Source organism: Schistocerca americana, chromosome 3 (genome assembly GCF_021461395.2).
Source record: "Schistocerca americana isolate TAMUIC-IGC-003095 chromosome 3, iqSchAmer2.1, whole genome shotgun sequence".
In the NCBI taxonomy this organism is placed as follows: domain Eukaryota; kingdom Metazoa; phylum Arthropoda; class Insecta; order Orthoptera; family Acrididae; genus Schistocerca; species Schistocerca americana.
The window spans coordinates 121778950-121800955 of record NC_060121.1 but is presented as its reverse complement, the minus strand read 5'-3'; the positions used below and the strand labels follow the sequence as shown (position 1 = coordinate 121800955).

The window sequence follows — 22006 nt, the reverse complement described above, 5'->3', positions numbered from 1 at the left end:
CTCCTGACTGATCTCTGTCACAATTTAACACTACAAATAATTGCACTAATCAGGTTATCTGTGCAGACATTTAGAGCATGTTTAAGCTAACACTAATTAAAAGAAGACATAACACAAATATTCATAAACAAAAGAGAAAGTCAATCATATTCTTATAACTAAATACTTCTACACTAGTACATTATCTCTACAGATCACACATCGTTAATGTTCATTCATTTTCAAAAGAATGGTGTCCCTTTTTTTTTCTTTTTTTTTTTACACATAACACATAGGACTATTAGTCATTTACTGTAGGAATATTTTCACATCCTTACGCGGGTACGGTCCCCGTACTCTTCCTGAGTGGGGATCTGCTAAGAGATAACTACTATTTCCTTCTTGGACTAAGGAATGGAGTATGAGGCTCGACAGTAGGTTTTGTGAGGCTTCACCTCGATATTGCCTTGATATCCGTTAACAATTCCTGTTCGTTCTGAAAATACATCTGCATATTTAGATAATAACTGTACCAAATCCTGCTGTTGCATTGAGTTCAAATTTTCGGACTGTGATACTTTGTTCACAAGTGCGTCCACATTTGCTTTTAATTTATCACTTTGTACGTCTGGATAATAGAGATTTTGTCCTAGAGAATGATTGTCTAAATGTAGTATCCACTGATTCCTACATTTTATGTTAATAGCGTTACAATTAGGCACAGGTACCTCTTCAGATCTGAGCATGGACAATTCTATCCTCCTACCCGCGTTCATCAAACTTAATTTTCCCCGAGAAAGGTCGATTACTGCGTCCCTTTCTCTCAAAAAATCTACACCCAAAATGCAGGCTACCTTTAAACCCTTTACTACCAGGAATGAGCACGCTATGGCTTCTCCCCCTATATACATCTCTACCCGCACTTGGAGTTTAATTATTTGTCGCTGTGCACTGATGGCTCCAGTGACTTTGCAATTGTTTACAGGAAAAGTCAGCATACATTTTTCTTTCCCCAGTACTCTGAATAAGTCCATACTCATGACACTGACAGTAGCACCTGTATCTACGATTGCTTGTACATCAATATTGTTAATTTTGATCTCTATTATCGCTTGTACTTTGTCTTTGTGTTCCTTTATGCACGTGGGTGGTTCAGTTATTAATTCATGTCCCATCTGTACCCCGTCATTATACCTGAGGATACACATTCCCGATATTTTGTTCTGTGTCGGGCTGCTCTCACTCCAAACCTCAGCCAACGATGGAGAGAGTATCTCGGCTGAATCTAGTTTGTTGGATTATTACTGGTGGATGGGTGTGGCTGCTCTGTGTCGCTGACCTCCACTATGTGTAAGTTGTGTTGCGTCGGCCGCCACGGTTGCGCAATTGGCGCATTTTGTGGTGGCGGTCGGTTATTGTCATATCTTTCACTGTTTTGCCGGTCCGGACTGGGCCTCTGGTTCTGTGGCCAAGTTCGGTTTGCATCGTTATAGGTATTAGTGTTCCACGGCCCCCTGGCATTTTTCCACCTACTATTGCTTTGTGGGCCTGTTTCATATCGGTCCTCTGACCTCCTTTTCCGGTCATTATTCACCGGCGGACTATTGCCGTTCCAGTCTCTACCTCTATTCCCATTTTGTACATAATCTTGTCTCCTATTGTTACCTCTGCCGTTTCCATTATTTGGTGGAGGCGTGTTATTTCGACAATTTCTGTAACCGTTTCCATTACTTCTAGCCTGTTCAGAGGCTGCCTTAACATCCTCCTGAATCAGGTCAATTGAGTCCAGAACAGACAAGAAATGTTCCATGTCGTTCTCCGGTACGTGTATAAGTTTTTCCTTTACGTGTATCGGCAAGTGTGATTTCAAAAGTCTGATCAAATCCCAGGATGAAATCTGCTCGTCCCAGTAACGGGTCTTATTAATATATTTCTCAAAATATTTTCGCAAATTGCCTAATCTTGGAGAATACGGCTCTGGATTATATACCTCTTTCCGTAATCTCTCCTGAATACATGTTGACCAATATTTGGCCAAGAATGCCTTTTCAAATTGCTCATATGTGTCGCAACTGTCAGCTGCTTCGGTTGCCCATAATGCAGCATCTCCTTGTATGTAAGACATAACGAACTGTATTTTCTGTGTATGACTCCAAACGCTAGGCAAAATGTTTCTAAATCCCTTGATAAACACTATAGGGTGAACAGATTTCTTCTCCGTTGTAAAGATCTGAAACTGTCGGTTTCTAATCAGGCTTTCTTCAATCACTATTTTGGAGTGACATTTGTTTGTTTCGCTAACATTGGTTGCCCGTTCTGTCTCGCAGTCGCAATTTTTCACTGCTGTATTTATATGCCTATCATTGTTGGACCTGGCTGGCGTAACACACGCCTGTGCGTCGCCGTGCAGCAAGCTGTTTTCCAGCTCCGCAAGACGACGGTTGACATTCCGCTGCCACAATGGAATGTCAGTGTGCACCACCTTTTTTAGGTCCTGCACTTCCGCGTTGGAGCCCACGCCTTTGGCTTCAATTGCGGCGTGCACCGTCTCGTCTATTTTTTTTATAAATTGGTTTTCAATTTTATGCACTTGTTCGGACATTTTCTGCTCAATTACTAGACTTGTGTCAATTTCTAATTGTTCCATCCTGTTAGCCAGTACACTGATTTCACCCACGATACTGGCGTTAGCCACTTGGATATTATCTACTCTTTCGCTCAGTTCTTGCACCGCTTTGGGTATGGTTTCATAGTTTTGTCTCAAACTAACAATCTCACTTTGCATGGCTTCCAAAGATTGCATTAACTGCAAGTCTCTCTCATGCTGGCATCGATCACGCTCTGCTTGTTTAGTATCACGTTCTCTATCGCGTTCTGCTTGCATACGTGCAAATTCAGCTACCAATCTCTGGTCACGCTCTGCTTGTTAATGCACAAACGTAGCTTGGAAATTGAGCATGCGTTCGAACATAACTCTTAATGATTGCACTTCTGACACCTCACCACCCTCTGGTCCGTGTCTAGTGCTTGTGGGTGGCACAGTATTTCTACTTTCAACTGAATCACTGGCTGGCAGTGGCAACATTTCTTGCCCTTCTGCCCCCAGATTCTCACATTGTACTTCCTGAACTACGCCACTAACATTACTTTGTGCCCCACTTTCTACCTCGGTATCACTGCTTGCTAACTGTTGTTGATTATCCATGTTTATATCTTTCTGACTACGCAATCTAACCATAGTCAACAAAAGAAACAAAATCTGAACTAAATATCCTAACACTCAGGTTTCACTGACATAATCACACAAGAAATGGTCATTTATTGAAACACACTTATTATATACTACAATGACTAACTACTCAAATGTCCTGTTATTTAAAAAAAAAAAAAAAAAAAAAACACTAACAACAAGCACACCACTAATGATCCGAGAACACTGCACTGAGGCTACTTTACTACCCACAGGACAACTACACTGTAGCTTTACCTTATGGTGATATATCTTGGGTGCAGCTGCCCCCTGGTATTGTGGTAGGTAATTAATTTTTCGATATAATGAGCTCTCTTCTTCAGCTTGCCTCTGGGTATATAGTGTTCTCATGCAAAAAATCATATACAGGTATTACCACACAATATTGGTTAGGCAATACATACAATACATGAAAAAATATTAGTTGTTCTCCAACAAAGTTTGACTACAATAATTCCCTAGTTATCTCATGGGTATTTTGTGGCCACTGCATATTCGAGCCCCACACTGGGCGCCAATTTAATGAAATTAAAAAATAAATAAATAATTAATAGTTACCTTTTTTTAAATTGTTTTTGTTATTTGCTCTTTCTTTCAATCTGTACGTACGAACTTTGTTGTAGGACCTCTTATTTACGTGTGGTAATAAAAATTCATTTACACAGAATTAAGTACGTTTAAAATTATGTGAATTCATATTAACTGATTAAGAATATTTAGTTGAGAATTAAATCCTTTATGTAACTCGGCCTCGGCACATATTTTCTAAATGCAGTGGGTTTTTTTTTTTTTTAATATTTACTGAATTCTTTCCCGGCGTTAGCTATGGAACACAAGACTGTCTCTATTAGCAGAAAATGGTTAAATATTGCCAAGCCGACGTTTACTTATCATCGATAAAACACACTTCACTATACATTTAAGTTATTTGAAAGAACCAAAATTGTTAAATTCCAACGTTAACTATCCGCCTATGAATGCACAAATGTGAAACTAGTAAATAACTCCGTCAGTCTCAGGATCGCTGTAAAAGAAAAAACATTTTCTTAATTCACTGCTAATTTTTATCTGCTCCCGATTTACGGGTTTGGTTAATTTTTCTTAGCGGAACAATTTTTTAAATGTGCCGCCGCTGCAAATCGTTCGGTCGCGGCACAGCCCAGCAACACCGCTAAAAACGCTGAAAATTCTTTAAAGAAGTATTATAGATGACATGGGCAAGCTAATTTACATTAATAATACACACTTTTGATAAATTATAATGTATTTAGACCACAACAATAATTCAACTTACATTAGTTTGTAATTTCTCCTCTAATGGCGGCTAAATCTAGATACAGACAGAAGAAGTCTACCCGTTCATAAAATGTTACGTCACAGCTTGCTCTCACTTTCAGCTCTACAGGGAGACGACAAAGAATACACACTATGTGGTGGTTTTTATATTACTGCTGACCATTAACATCTCTTTGTAATCTTACAACATTATTTTCCTCTGTGGCTGAATTTTACATTTTTGTTATCGCAGATATTGACACATTTCGCAATTACATTATTAGTATAGAAATATTACAATCATAAATACATCAAGAATATTACTACAGAAAATATTACAATAATAACGAATGTCTTTTACACAAAATTAAATAATATTTTTTGTTAAATAATTACAGTATATACAAATTGCTTCATAGCAGCGTATATGGTACAATTAAATTTTTGTTTATTAATAGTGTGAGTTTGCCAGGGAACGTTACACTCGGAAACAAAGAAAGCCACACAAAACAGTTGTTTATTGCTTTCAACTGTTACTAGTAGCTGAAGATCTTCGACCTTAGTAGTTACTTGAGCCATCTGCTGGAAGACACAGAAAACAGATTCTGATACAATTTACAAGCAAGGACCAGTTGACCTGACCTGTCCAGTTAACCTAACTCTCCCCTACTCAGCTCTAAGCAGTAGGCCTACTCTCATTCAACTAGAAAAATAAATCCTCACATAATCACTAAATGTTACCAAACAGTTGACCTGTCAGAATTCTTGCACCACAGTTATCAGTTAATCAGCAAACTTTCTTTTCTTTATCCCAGTATTACAACCTCAAGCTCATAATTTCTCAAAATACAAATAGAAGTTTTTCAGATAACATATAGGTCTGGTGTTGCAGCATTATATTACTTGTACCTCACTAAAATGTTGCTCTTTCTGTTAAGTTCTCATTTCCAGCTGCAATGTCATGATTGCACAATATAAACAGTACCCAATGTTGCTTAGCTCACAATTAGACCATCAATACAATTACACTACGTTTGTTTGTGTACAGTAATCCTTTTCATTACTCAATCATGTCTGTCAGCACCATTATTTTACTTATCTTTCTCACTTCATTAGCTAGTGGAGTGCATTCTCAAAAAATGTCCCTACTGCAGAGACAGGCTCACTGCCCATTAAGACCCTAACATTATTCGTTATTTTATTATTTCCTTATTGCTTCATTAACTAATCTGCTCTGCTTATCTAATGCACAATTGAGTCTACTGAAAAACACTCCACAGTAACAGATCCTTATGCAAACGCTAACTTAACTCTAATTACTTATCACACAACATTATCACTCAGAAAAACTATTGTTTCACTGTATTCTAGCCTGAAGGGGGATATACATACAAGACCTGCTGATACATTCCACACATATTACTCCAGGCAACTATGTTTAAAGTTGTAATTCCTTGATGTTAGAAAAGGCTGTACCATGACATGGGTAGATAGTTATCTCCATATACTGATTGCATTGAGCACAAACACTTCTATTGTACCACAATTAATATTAAAATCTAGTATTCAAGATGGTTTTCACTGCGTATTGCCTCTGCTGTTGCAACCATGAGCTGATTACTTCAGATGGTACTTATCCTCTGCATATGCTGACACCTTTCATTTTCTGTTTACCTTACCTTCTTGTTTGACATAAATCCTTTAACTGTGGTACCACTTCATTTTCTTCCATCCTTTTATATATATATTAACAAAGATATATATATATGTGTGTGTGTGTGTGTGTGTGTGTGTGTGTGTGTGTGTGTGTGGGCGTGCGCGCGAGTGTATACCTGTCCATTTTTTCCCCTAAGGTAAGTCCTTCCACTCCAGGGATTGGAATGACTCCTTACCCTCTCCCTTAAAACCCAAATCCTTTCGTCTTTCGCTCTCCTTCCCTCTTTCCTGACGAGGCAACCGTTGGTTGCGAAAGCTAGAATTTTATTTTGTGTGTGTGTTTGTGTGTCTATCGACGTGCCAGCGCTTTCGTTTGGAAAGTCACATCATCTTTGTTTTTAGATATATTTTTTCCCACGTGGAATGTTTCCCTCTATATATATATATATATATATATATGGTTATAATAAAGGGAAACATGTTTCCCTCTATATATATATATATATGGTTATAATAAAGGGAAACATTCCACGTAGGAAAAATATATCTAAAAACAAAGATGATGTGACTTACCAAATGAAAGTGCTGGCAGGTCGACAGACACACAAACAAACACAAACATACACACAAAATTCAAGCTTTCGCAACAAACTGTTGCCTCATCAGGAAAGAGGGAAGGAGAGGGAAAGACGAAAGGATGTGGGTTTTAAGGGAGAGGGTAAGGAGTCATTCCAATCCCGGGAGCGGAAAGACTTACCTTAGGGGTAAAAAAGGACAGGTATACACTCTCACACACACACATATCCATCCACACATACAGACACAAGCAGACATATTTAAAGACAAAGAGATTGGGCAGAGATGTCAGTCGAGGCGGAAGTGTAGAGGCAAAGAAGTTGTTGAAAGACAGGTGAGGTATGAGTGGCGGCAACTTGAAATTAGCGGAGATTGAGGCCTGGCGGATAACGAGAAGAGAGGATATACTGAAGGGCAAGTTCGCATCTTCAACCAAACAGCCCTCGTCAAAGATTTACTGTCCTACACTCGTACTCTCTGCTGGAAATATCACTTTGCCACGAAGAAAAATGATCCTAATCCTACTCCTAATGATCCAACTCCCCAAGACACCATCCAAATTGAACCCTGCGTGGAACAGTTGCGTCCTCCGTCACAGCGGGACCCACCTCCTCGTCCTCAAAATCACCCTCTCCAAACCTTCCAGGAATTTCTGACTTCCAGCCTTGCATCTCAATCCTTCTTAAAAAACCTTAATCCTACACCCAACATCACCACTGCTGAAACCCAGGCTATCCGTGATCTGAAGGCTGACCGATCCATTGTCATTCTTCCGACGGACAAGGGTTCCACGACCGTGGTACTTGATCGTCGGGAGTATGTGGTGGTGGTGGTTAGTGTTTAACGTCCCGTCGACAACGAGGTCATTAGAGACGGAGCGCAAGCTTGGGTTAGGGAGGGATTGGGAAGGAAATCGGCCGTGCCCTTTCAAAGGAACCATCCCGGCATTTGCCTGAAACAATTTAGGGAAATCACGGAAAACCTAAATCAGGATGGCTGGAGACGGGATTGAACCGTCGTCCTCCCGAATGCGAGTCCAGTGTGCTAACCACTGCACCACCTCGCTCGGTGTCGGGAGTATGTAGCTGAGGGACTGCGTCAGCTTTCAGACAACACCACATACAAAGTTTGCCAAGGTAACCCCATTCCCGATGTCCAGGCGGAGCTTCAAGGAATCCTCAGAACCTTAGGCCCCCTGCAAAACCTTTCACCTGACTCCATCAACCTCCTGACCCCACCGACACCCCGCACCCCTACCTTCTTCCTAAAATCCACAAACCCAATCATCCCGGCCGCCCCATTGTAGCTGGTTACCAAGCCCCTACAGAACGTATCTCTGCCTACGTAGATCAACACCTTCAACCCATTACGTGCAGTCTCCCATCCTTCATCAAAGACACCAACCACTTCCTCGAACGCCTGGAATCCTTACCCAATCTGTTACCCCCGGAAACCATCCTTGTAACCATTGATGCCACTTCCTTGTACACAAATATCCCGCACGTCCAGGGCCTCGCTGCGATGGAGCATTTCCTTTCACGCCGATCACCTGCCACCCTACCTAAAACCTCTTTCCTCATTACCTTAGCCAGTTTCATCCTGACCCACAACTTCTTCACTTTTGAAGGCCAGACATACCAACAATTAAAGGGAACAGCCATGGGTACCAGGATGGCCCCCTCGTACGCCAACCTATTCATGGGTCGCTTAGAGGAAGCCTTCTTGGTTACCCAGGTCTGCCAACTCAAAGTTTGGTACAGATTTATTGATGACATCTTCATGATCTGGACTCACAGTGAAGAAGAACTCCAGAATTTCCTCTCCAACCTCAACTCCTTTGGTTCCATCAGATACACCTGGTCCTACTCCAAATCCTATGCCACTTTCCTTGACGTTGACCTCCACCTGTCCAATGGCCAACCTCACACGTCCGTCCACATCAAACCCACCAACAAGCAACAGTACCTTCATTATGACAGCTGCCACCCATTCCACATCAAACGGTCCCTTCCCTACAGCCTAGGTCTTCGTGGCAAACGAATCTGCTCCAGTCCGGAATCCCAGAACCATTACACCAACAACCTGACAACAGCTTTCGCATCCCGCAACTACCCTCCCGACCTGGTACAGAAGCAAATAACCAGAGCCACTTCCTCATCCCCTCAAACTCAGAATCCCCCACAGGAGAACCACAAAAGTACCCCACTTGTGACAGGATACTTTCCGGGACTGGACCAGACTCTGAATGTGGCTCTGCAGCAGGGATACGACTTCCTCAAATCCTGCCCTGAAATGAGATCCATCCTTCATGAAATCCTCCCCACTCCGCCAAGAGTGTCTTTCCACTGTCCACCTAACCTTCGTAACCTGTTAGTTCATCCCTATGAAATTCCCAAACCACCTTCCCTACCCTCTGGCTCCTATCCTTGTAACCGCCCGCGGTGCAAAACCTGTCCCACCACCACCTACTCCAGTCCTGTAACCCGGAAGGTGTACACGATCAAAGGCAGAGCCACGTGTGAAAGCACCCACGTGATTTACCAACTGACCTGCGTACACTGTGATGCATTCTATGTGGGAATGACCAGCAACAAACTGTCCATTCGCATGAATGGACACAGGCAGACAGTGTTTGTTGGTAATGAGGATCACCCTGTGGCTAAACATGCCTTGGTGCACAGCCAGCACATCTTGGCACAGTGTTACACCGTCCGGGTTATCTGGATACTTCCCACCAACACCAACCTATCCGAACTCCGGAGATGGGAACTTGCCCTTCAGTATATCCTCTCTTCTCGTTATCCGCCAGACCTCAATCTCCACTAATTTCAAGTTGCCGCCACTCATACCTCACCTGTCTTTCAACAACTTCTTTGCCTCTACACTTCCGCCTTGACTGACATCTCTGCCCAAACTCTTTGTCTTTAAATATGTCTGCTTGTGTCTGTATGTGTGGATGGATATGTGTGTGTGTGAGAGTGTATACCTGTCCTTTTTTCCCCCTAAGGTACGTCTTTCCGCTCCCGGGATTGGAATGACTCCTTACCCTCTCCCTTAAAACCCACATCCTTTCGTCTTTCCCTCTCCTTACCTCTTTCCTGATGAGGCAACAGTTTGTTGCGAAAGCTTGAATTTTGTGTGTATGTTTGTGTTTGTTTGTGTGTCTGTCGACCTGCCAGCACTTTCATTTGGTAAGTCACATCATCTTTATATATATATATATATATATATATATATATAGACACACACACACACACACACACACACACACACACACACACAAATGATGTAACTTACCAAACAAAAGCGCTGGCATGTTGATAGACACACAAACATACACACAAAATTCAAGCTTTCGCAACCAACGGTTGCTTCATCAGGAAAGAGGGAAGGCGCACACATACACATATCCATCCGCACATACACAGACACAAGCAGACATATGTGTATGTGTATGTTAACTTTGTGACTGACGTTGCGGTACACAGATATGTTACAGAACCGCATCACCCCTAGCCTATGGGATAAATACCTGCTGGAATGTACGACATTAATGCAGGATGGCAGCAGACCGTATTATTCGTTTCTGACCTCTTGATAAGTATGGAGGTGTGATTACACATGTCAGTCACATCGCAATTACGGGCAGCATGGGGTTCACACCTGAGCCTCAGAACGTGCGCTAGCAGCGCATGTCGGGTGTTTCAAGCGTCAACTTCGCTTCTCAATATCTCGGGATGTAATGGGAATACAATGCACAAATGCAATGAACGCCATTGTGTATGTGCTTTGTCATGCTATGGATTACTGAAGAAAAAATATAGGAGGTCCATTTAAAAAACATAAGTTTGTGTTAAAAAACACATGTGCTTTTGCTTTAGAATGTTTCCAAATATGTACATTCATGTTTCCAAATATGTACATTCATGGGCCCCAGCCCTACATTGATACTGGTGAACTCGCGTGCGCGCGCGCGCGCGCGCGTACACACACACACACACACACACACACACACACATCCATCTGCACATATACAGACACAAGCAGACATATATATGAGGTGCGACAAAGTAATGAGACTGATGTGAAAGAAATGTTGCTTACCGTTTTAGTCAAGCTTAGTGTTGTCTCCTTCAAAGTAGTTCTCTTCTGATTGCACACACTTTTTCCCGCACTCCTGCCATTGATGGTAACATTTCTGGAACTCATCTTCCATAATATCCTCCCAGACCCTCGTCACAGCTTTTTGGACATCTAAGTGTTGTTTAAAAATGGTGTCCCTTGACCGCCGTTTTGACTCTTGGAAATAGAAAAAAGTCGCACGGAGTGATATCTGGTTACTAAGGTGGCTATGGTAGTACTGAAATTTGTTTTGAGGTTAAAAATTGCTGTACTGACAGAGCAGTATGGGATGGTGCATTATCATAATGCAGAATCTTCAGTTATTATTAGATGAACCGTTTCTCGATTGATGTTCAGTTCTTCTGCAATCATTGTCACGGATAATCTTCAGTGAGATTGTATGAGTTCACACACCCTGGCCAAGTTGACATTTGTCCGTGAGGTTGATGGTCGTCTGCTGCAGTCTTCAACATTCGTTCTGCCTTCACTAAATATTTTATGCCAACGAAAAACTTGAGCTCATGTCATAACCTCCTTTCCAAAAGCCTTCTGAAGCTTACCGTAAGTTGTCGTCACGTTTTCACCCAATTTAACTCAAAAAGAAATGGCATACAGTTGCGCATTATCGTGTGGTTCCATTTCAGTGACGAGAGACACAAACACATGTTATTACAGCACAACTCGCGACTGAGCAGTTGCATCGATGTGCCGCATGGACTAGAAGCAGCTTATAGGCCAAGGTCAAAGATATTGTGCCTATGCAAGCCTGCAGGGTTGCTACATGTTGCAAAGAAAATCACACACACACACACACTCTGGAGAAACTTTTTCTAGGTATTCTACTGCACAAAATTATATGAAAGTCAAAGATAGAATAATTCTGATTCACTTGTGAACTACAGATAGGATAGGAAAAGAGTTTGATTGCCTCAGGAAACATGAAAAATGAGACAGACATCTGGGGTAAGCATTATGGCCACATAAAGAATCCCACATAGAATGTTGAACCCCTTACTTGCTAATTGCACAAGAAATTAGTCTCAAATATTACTTCAATGCTGAGATTTTGAATCACCAACAAATTGTACTCCAACAGCTGCCCTGCCAATTCCACAGTTAACAGTACTTCTTGTTTCACACTCTGTGATAGCTTACTAGTGGCAACAGGTAGTGACATCATAGAAACAAAATTCAATAAACATGGGTTCATTTAAGCAAAACATTTGTTTATACATCACATTTTACAGCTTAGAAGTCCGCACAGCATTTTTATTATTGACAATGTGGTGATGACTAATTTTCCTTCGAGTAATTAACAAATTCAACTCTTTGTATTAATGAAATGTTTGCAGTACAAAAATTTCAAATTTTTACTGTTTTACTTTCATGTATCTTGTCAGACATCAGTGTGTGTTGTATCTTCTCCTTATGAAATTATTATATTCCATGAAAGATGTGGAAACACTTCTTATTTACTGTGAGACACAGATGCACTTTACACTTGGTGCAAAAAATTTGTGTAGTAGACTTAATGCAAACTTTACATCGACCTTTCTTCTCTACCACATCTGCAAAGTGTTCAAACCCATCAAAATGCACATCCATAACTGGAGCTGCACATACAGTTCTTTTTGCTGCAGGAGTCCTTGTCAACATTTCAGAACTTGGCCTTCCTCTCTTCTTTTGGGAAGCTGATTTCCCCACAAGCAGTAGACCTGCAGCAATATTATCTTGGAACTGCAGGAGTGACATCTTTGGGGTTTTGCCACGTTGGACCATTTGATGTCGTTGGAGTAGCCATCCATTTACAACTGCTACAGACAAACATTAGTACACAATGCGCATATACCACTTCCGTGACCTCAAGTTGATATGGTATAGTTCTATCAACATGTCAGCAAGGTCCGCACCCCCGGCCCCCCCCCCCCCCCCCCAATATATTTGTTGTATTTTTCCACAATGTAAGGTCTAGGTACATCAATGAATTTCTTTTCAGATGCAGAATAGCGTCTACATGTTGCTATGGGCTCAACACAAGCATCTGTTGACACGAAATTTATGCATTTTCTGTCAAACCAGTGTACTAAAGCTACATTGTTTGTTGTCTCCAGTCTTCAGTCACAGGAGCCACATCCAGTTTTCCTGAGCTCCACTTCAGTTTTCAAGGGACATTTTCCCATCCTGTCTATCCTGATAGTGCCACAGAATTCAATGCCCCTTTCTTTCAGGGCAATTGCTAATGGTATAGACGAAAACAAACTATCAGCAAACACTTTGAAATGCTGTTTCTCTGGCAATGTTTCCGTCAATGCCAAAACAATATCCCCAGACAAACCTAATCCTCTATCACTGCAGGTGTTTTTGCCAACATAAATTTGAAAATCATGCATCGTGCCTGAAGCACCAGCTCTCATAAAAGATTTGTAGCCCCAGTTGTGAGGCTTATTTCTTACGTACTGTTTCAAACTGCTTCTACCCTTGAATGGTATTATCTGTTCATCAACAGCTTGGTATTCTTCTGGAGGGAGTGTCTTCAATGATGACTGCAATGCAGATAAAACTGGGCAAATCTTGAAGAGTTTCTCACGATTACTATTAGCGTCAGGCAAGTCTTGATTATTGACAACATGAAAATACCGCAGTAGCTGGAAGAAGCGAGTTCTGCTCATGACATCAGCTATTGGTAAATACCTACACTCATTCGACCAGTATAAATGAATGGAAGGCATTTTGATTATTCCCATGTGCAGTAAAATAACCAACAAACTGCTCCATTTCATTTTTGCTCTTCTGCAAAGAAACCAAATCTTTCTGCAAAGCATAGATATTGGACTGCTCAGCAATGAGTTCAAATGCGTCATCATTCATAAATATTTTATTATATTGCAAAGGTGTCATTTCCTCTACTGGTCGTGGTGGAAGTGATCCTTTCCATTCTGTGTCTTGCACCACAAAATCAGTTTTTCTAGATTTATAATCACTACGCTTACATCTATGTTTTACTTGCTGCTGCTCACGTGTAGATGGTGCTCCTTCATTTGTATTGTTGTCACTTACATATGATTTTGGCTGAGAATCAATAACTTTACCACTCCTGACTGCATCAGCCTGAAATTTAAAGATGTTGACGTCTAAAATACGTAATTATACTTATGTACCTTCTCAATATTGTTACCTCTGTTAGTGATCCCTACCTTTGGAAATTCATATTCTGTCTCTTGCTCCTCTCTAATTGCTGAAATTTCAGCTCCTTCCTCCTTTTCCACCATCATGAATGAAATTCATGACAGCTGCTTCGGAAATAGCTTGAGAACTTTCATCAATTTCAACAGTTTCATCTCTATCTTCGTTCCCAACATCTGATATATCCCCATCAGGGACATCAATGTATTCATTGAACTCATTATCGGGTAAATTCGTAATACATTCTAGGTCAGCATCAGTCAAAAAGCCAGACATAGTGATGCAATATTTAAAAAGTATCTGGATTGTGATTTTATACCTGCAAAGCAAAATTTCAAACACTTACATCAATAGATTTGTAAAGCGAGGTATTATATTACAGAATTTCCAGTCAATTCCACTGTTGCTTTGAATCAACATAAGGTTTTTCGCAGTTTATCTTATCCGGAAATCATTATGCAAGTCAAATGTATGATGTACTTATGCAGGAAGGATTGTCACAACACATGATAATTATTTCACTGTAAACAAATGTGCAAAACTTATGTATTTTATGCGTTTTTTATCATCAATTCTTCACAATGAAGACTGCAACAACTAGTCACGCTCAACAATTGTTTCCTTCTTCCCGCGCGTTAGTTCCTGCCATTTGTTGTCAGGAACAGTCACTACTGGCATGGAGCTTCAAGTAAACAGTGGCATAGAGTAGTTAAAATCGGTTTGATGCAAAATACATGTATGGAAAGTCGATGTTTCTTATAAGCTACGATGGTAAAGAAAGGGTTAATAGATGAAAAAAATGCTTGTGTGATTGAGGTCAGTACCATTGTCTAGTAAACACTTAACATGAATACCTTGTACACTTGCTGTTACTATAGGGTGACACACTTCCTTTTTGCTTACCATGTGATCTTGTCCATACAACAAATCTTCCTTAATCTTTTCCCTGGAAAAACTATCATCCTGCTTACCAAAATGATTATCAGATACAGTCAAATGACAAGTAGCATGTTCCTCTTCCTTATTACCACTCTCAACTCTTCATTAAACCTAACATTATCATCCTCTATTCTTTCTCTGGCCATCATTATCAATTATAAATTCAAACGCCTCATCCTTATCACTACCGGATTCGTCATTGCTATCATAATTACACTTACAGTCAGAATTAGACACACTTTCACTTACACTGTGCTCTAGATTGGGTACCTCTTCCACTTTTTTCTCTATTTCAGACAATTTTGAATCTACGATTTCATTTACTTTTTCCAGTTTTTTCTCTACTACTACTGTACACTTGGTTTCTACCTCAGTTTCTGAATCATTTTTAATCTGATCAATGTGGTTTTCAAGTTTAACCCTATTTTCAGCACATTGTTTCTCAAAAACCTCCACCTTCATACTGTTGTCATCACAGATTTTCTCTCTCTCTTCTACACCTTTGCTACTCAGTGTTACTTTCTTATTAGTATTATCACAATCTTTGTTTAGCCTATTCTCCCACCTCTTCATACTACTTTCCATCCTATTGGTAATACTCAAAATTTGCCTTAACATTGCTTCCACTTCTCCATATGTCGTAAACTTTTGCCCTTGATGATTTTCGCTACTAGATTCCTTCTTCTTACCTTTAACAATCTCATGCACTTCAGTACTGTTTTCATCCATTCCGCTAACCTCACCGTATACACTGTAGATGATGCTTCTGTCATTTCATCTACAATTGGACTTTTGTCCCCATCCTTCAAAGTTACATTCATGTCAGATTTATAACTACTAGCATCTACAGAACCAGTTGCACTTGCATCCTTCTGTTCATTTAACTACTTAACCTCTACAGCTTTCTCCTCAGTCACACTGTCTTGTTCGTTAAGGTCACTCATTATTTCTCTCTTAATACTAAACAGCTTTTGCTATAAATTACTGTATTCTCATTCACCCTTCTTCTGCTGCTGTGGTTGTCCTCTTGACCCATTGTCTGCACGGCTGCTGCAGTCTTGTTTATCTCCAGTCAGCTGTGTTCACCTGTGAGCTGCTTGGCTGCTCCTGTACTCAATGGCTGCTTCCATAGAGACCCGCTTGCTGATTGGCTGCTGCACCTTCTTCGTTATGAAACCCCAAGGCTGGTTGGCTGTATCACCTCTTCCATGTAACCCCTGTTCATTTCACTTTCCAAAGTTCGCGAATCCTTGTTTTATTGTGGCTACGTGCAATAATCCTCACCTGCAAGGGCACCACATGTAGCAGTTCCACCTGCTTTTTGTCTCTTCGTTTGTTGTCCTTGGTGTCGACGTACTGGCTGAAATAAGGGGTTGTGATTTGGACAGTGACTACTGTAAATAATGTAGCTGACATGCAGAATTGCGTTTCACAGTACTTTAATTTCACTTTTACACAGCCCTCCATATACACATGTATATGTGTATGGGCAGTGCACTGTTGTTTACTTTCCATAAGCCTCATTAATAGTTAGCAGGTGAACCTCCACATACTGTACAATAGTTTACTGTTGAACATCTATGATCAGTAAAACCTAATCACAAATTTCTTGAAAAATAGTCAGGTATGTATGGAACAGACACTGTCATTGCTTTAACACATGGCCTATTTTGTTTAACTCTTATTCCACAGTTAATAGTTGAAGCATTGTTGTCATTCTAACCAACACAGGCTCCTCGTCTGAAACTTGGCTGTGGACCGATGGTCTCGTGACCAAAAATTGGGCTCTTATATATCATCACAATAGTAGGTACTGAACTTACTCATTGTTTAAAGTTAAATTTACAGAAATTACAATTAAAACTTAACTCATTAAATTAACTGAATACATCGAAAAATTGGTATTTTTAAACAGTTTCTTCTAATGCAAGAATTAGGCCGAATGATTTGTTTAAATTATGAAATTAACAACTACAGTTATGCAGACAACACTTTTGACAAAACAGTTAATTACTTTGGAATTAATGAAAGGCTGGTTTTACTAACATGTTTTCGAATAGAGCCAAACACATACTTTAAGATTGCTAGTATTTCGTCTTCCAAATGTTTATAATTAGTACAGAATTTATATTTGTTTATCTGTCAACAACAGAATTTTAAGTTACAAAACAGTTACTGATTTTGCCCTATAACAAAAGATACTAACTAGGCATAGTCAAAATAAATTAGAAAATTTATTTTCTAATTTATCCACCTGCAATGTTGCACACTCCCATATTGAGTTATATAGCAGAGATATTTGCCAGATAGCTGACTATATGATCAAATGTTCAAACAACAACCCACAATTTTTTTTATGTACAAAATAGTTAACGTATACAGGTTCAGAGTTTTTTTTTTTTTTTTTTTTTTTACCTAAATTGGCCATAAACTTCTAACACAGAGAATTACAAACTGTTCAAACCATACTCAAATACAAAATCGAGTTCTACAAAGAAAAACATATTTTAATATCCAAAAGTTTGTCTCTGAAAATCAGAAGTTGCACAACATGAAGAGAAAAAGAGTAATTTAACACTTTTCTCATTTTACAAAAGGAAGGAATTCATCATCTTCCAGTCATTTCACTGATATCATCTTACACAGTTAACATTTGTCACTGTTCCGCTTAGCTGAAGCGGAGTCCACATCTTTTACAGATCCAAATGGTTGCCCTATATCCTCCAGTTTCACATGTCCTGGGACATAGTTATCCTCCGTCATCATACTTGAAAAGCAAACAAAATATCATACTTTAGTATACAGATAACTAGCGCAACGAAACCTACAGGAAAATGTTTCATTTTTCAAAGACATATTCATTCAGGTTTCGTACATTTCTTAAAAGTACTTAGTTTTTATATTGTAAATAAAAGTATGTATAAATGCTTATTTTGTCTGTCTTTAAAATTATGGTCCTTATAAGACCTAATTTTTATCTTGGCAATTGGCTTTAAATTTAAAAATTGTCAGTAAAGAAAAGCTGCTTAAAAGTCGGTAATTTTTGTTTTGTAAATTCAGTACGAACCCTTTTATTACATAATATTATATACATATACAACATATTCCTCAAAATGTCGCAATAGTTCACTTACAAAGACAATATAAACAGAATGGAATGTGTCCCACAAAGAGGACAAAACTGTGATCGCAGTACCATTACGTAATTACTAGTTAAATCAAATAAGGAGATGGAAACTGTTTCAAATCATTATGTTACTTCAGTCAAACTGGATTGCTACTTTGCAGAAAATGAAAGCCTCGTGAAATTCCCAAAATATCACCAAATTATCCACTCTTGCCAGAATATTCAGATTATTTCTGAGTTACTGTTAACCAGCAAAAATATTTTTCCTTTATTGTATCATCATTATATTAAGCCAATCATTACCCTGAACACAAATAGCAACTTCCAGTAGTATGTAAAACCAACTGTGCTGCAGTTTATAACTAATACTTCATGAAAATATTACTCTTTCAGTCAACTTTCCAGTTTGTGACGTGAATTACTCATACAAACAGCACCACATGTTGCCTAACTCAAACACATTTTCATTGTAACAAGAAAATGCTTACCTGTATGCAGTTAGTGTTATATTACTCATTCATGTCTGTTAGTTCACAAGGTTGGCACAGGTTCTGGAAATCAGGGAATTTCAAACACATCAGGGCAATTTGAACTGGCATTGAAAAAATCTCATTTTTTGTCGCAGTAGATGAAATGGTTTGTTTACTGATAGGTCATGCATCATTGCTGGCTGGGTGCAGCTGAGTACATGGACGGCTTCCCTACTCCCTCATTCCTACTGCTCCACTTCTGATCACTCCTCTCAGCTTGCAGCCAGTGCTGCCACCACTTCTTGCCGCTTACCTCAGCAGCTGCCAACGGGAGGCATGAGGAGTGGTTTATTTGGATCTGATTCTCAGGGACTGTAGATGCAGCAGCCGGAGGCGTTGGTCATGTATGTATGAGTTGTATCGGAATGATTGTGTGTATGTGCTCTCATTTTCTGGCAAAAGCTATGGCTATTTAGTGGTGAGAGCGTGATTGTCATTTCTACATTCCTGTCTGTGGCTGAGCAATCATCTTTATGATGAGTTGCTACCTATCCTCATTATTATTGATTCTCAGAGTAGTTGAACGAGTTATCTGTAGCTGACCACACAAGTGGATTTCTGCAATAGACAAAAACCGGAGGCCGTTAATGGGGGTATCTGTAGTGGATTGGGCCTGCCAATGTGAAGCCATTCAGTTCCCAGTATGTGCAATCCCAGCCCATTGGATGTAGTCTCACCAATTTGCCCGCAGGCCATGTCTGTTTGTGTGTGGTGTAATGCAACAGATTTCCATGAACCCAGGACTGCGGTGCTCCTCAGTAGGCTAGAAGCCACAGGTGATGGATTTCAGGAATTGTGACTGTCTCATGGCAAGTGTGGTGTTTTATAGACATTTTATTTATTCTAGTACATTTTGGCACTTCAAAAGTAGTTTCTGTGTCAGAAAGTATGGACGGTAAGAAGAAGAAAATTGTGTTGGTCACTGGCAGTTTGTTTGCTATGTACTCGTATATGTCTCAAAAGAAAAATCACACAACACCTGTAAAATAGTAGATATAACACAGTGGAAATAATGAACATAGTAGGAACAACATTTTATTGGCAGTTACCTAGTGTTGGTTTACACATTTCCTCCTTGCCTTACACACTTCTTTCAAGAGGCCAACTTTTTTTCTGAGGTTATTTCTGAAATCGGTGAAGATATTTTTAATCTATGTTGCGACTCCAAGGAAATGCATATTTTTGTCACCAAACATGTTTCGTTTTATTGAAATGAAATAACATCAGTGGCCTTAATGAAACACGCATACCATTTGGCTTGCTTTCTCTATCAAAAAACAGTTCATTACAAAATATGTTGATGTTGATGCTTGAGATTTTTGCTCACATCAGGAAACGCTATCTGCTGGAAAGTATAAATACACTCCTGGAAATTGAAATAAGAACACCGTGAATTCATTGTCCCAGGAAGGGGAAACTTTATTGACACATTCCTGGGGTCAGATACATCACATGATCACACTGACAGAACCACAGGCACATAGACACAGGCAAGAGAGCATGCACAATGTCGGCACTAGTACAGTGTATATCCACCTTTCGCAGCAATGCAGGCTGCTATTCTCCCATGGAGACAATCGTAGAGATGCTGGATGTAGTCCTGTGGAACAGCTTGCCATGCCATTTCCACCTGGCGCCTCAGTTGGACCAGCGTTCGTGCTGGACGTGCAGACCGCGTGAGACGACGCTTCATCCAGTCCCAAACATGCTCAATGGGGGACAGATCCGGAGATCTTGCTGGCCAGGGTAGTTGACTTACACCTTCTAGAGCACGTTGGGTGGCACGGGATACATGCGGACGTGCATTGTCCTGTTGGAACAGCAAGTTCCCTTGCCGGTCTAGGAATGGTAGAACGATGGGTTCGATGACGGTTTCGATGTACCGTGCACTATTCAGTGTCCCCTCGACGATCACCAGTGGTGTACGGCCAGTGTAGGAGATCGCTCCCCACACCATGATGCCGGGTGTTGGCCCTGTGTGCCTCGGTCGTATGCAGTCCTGATTGTGGCGCTCACCTGCAAGGCACCAAACACGCATACGACCATCATTGGCACCAAGGCAGAAGCGACTCTCATCGCTGAAGACGACACATCTCCATTCGTCCCTCCATTCACGCCTGTCGCGACACCACTGGAGGCGGGCTGCACGATGTTGGGGCGTGAGCGGAAGACGGCCTAACGGTGTGCGGGACCGTAGCCCAGCTTCATGGAGACGGTTGCGAATGGTCCTCGCCGATACCCCAGGAGCAACAGTGTCCCTAATTTGCTGGGAAGTGGCGGTGCGGTCCCCTACGGCACTGCGTAGGATCCTACGGTCTTGGCGCGCATCCGTGCGTCGCTGCGGTCCGGTCCCAGGTCGACGGGCACGTGCACCTTCTGCCGACCACTGGCGACAACATCGATGTACTGTGGAGACCTCACGCCCCACGTGTTGAGCAATTCGGCGGTACGTCCACCCGGCCTCCCGCATGCCCACTATACGCCCTCGCTCAAAGTCCGTCAACTGCACATACGGTTCACGTCCACGCTGTTGCGGCATGCTACCAGTGTTAAAGACTGCGATGGAGCTCCGTATGCCACGGCAAACTGGCTGACACTGACGGCGGCGGTGCACAAATGCTGCGCAGCTAGCGCCATTCGACGGCCAACACCGCGGTTCCTGGTGTGTCCGCTGTGCCGTGCGTGTGATTATTGCTTGCACAGCCCTCTCGCAGTGTCCGGAGCAAGTATGGTGGGTCTGACACGCCGGTGTCAATGTGTTCTTTTTTCCATTTCCAGGAGTGTATATATGTATATATATACTCTTTTGCACTATTGGTTCTTGTACTGTAGCTGCAAAGAGAGATTGTCAACACTTGCGTTTTAACTAACCCGTGGTATCTCAAAATTTGTCAGGGAAAAATGCTAAAATTTGTCTGGAAATCAGGGCATTTCAGTTGGGGAAACTTGTGACAACCCTGATTCACCATATCCTTTCAGTTCTAACCTTATTATCCAGAAAAATGCAGTCTCAAAAATTACTGTACTGCAAAGACAGGATCACCAACTATTAATACCCAAACAGTTTTCTCAGCATTGTAATCTAAAGGGTAGTTGCTATGCACCATATAGCACGGATGCTGATTCACAGAAAAGCGCAACAAAAAGACTTTTGGAAAGTTAGCTTTTGGCCAACAAGGCCTTTGCCAAAAATATACCACACACACACACACACACACACACACACACACACACACACATACATACAGGACTACTCTCTCATTGAAGTGACAGAAGTTTGTGTGGTGAACATTCGATTATCACAGTCGCTTATTAAAGTGCTCATATCACTGCCCCTTCAGATAGATAGTCATATCAAAATGAAAACGA

General features: G+C 40.9%; 1 protein-coding gene and 1 non-coding gene across 2 annotated transcripts; both read right to left on the bottom strand.

Moving 5' to 3' along the window:
- Positions 1-7729: 7729 nt before the first annotated feature.
- Positions 7730-7802, bottom strand: Trnaa-cgc. Its single transcript has one exon. It is a non-coding gene; the product is annotated as a tRNA-Ala (tRNA).
- A 5170-nt stretch (positions 7803-12972) lies between these two features.
- Positions 12973-13527, bottom strand: LOC124605907 (piggyBac transposable element-derived protein 3-like). The gene has a single exon (XM_047137859.1). The coding sequence runs from the start codon at positions 13525-13527 to the stop codon at positions 12973-12975; it is 555 nt and encodes a 184-aa protein (XP_046993815.1).
- Between the last annotated feature and the right edge of the window lie 8479 nt (positions 13528-22006).

Bases quoted from the DNA above. Each gene is read 5' to 3' on its own strand.
- LOC124605907 (XM_047137859.1), bottom strand. From the start codon at position 13,527: ATGAGCAGAACTCGCTTCTTCCAGCTACTGCGGTATTTTCATGTTGTC.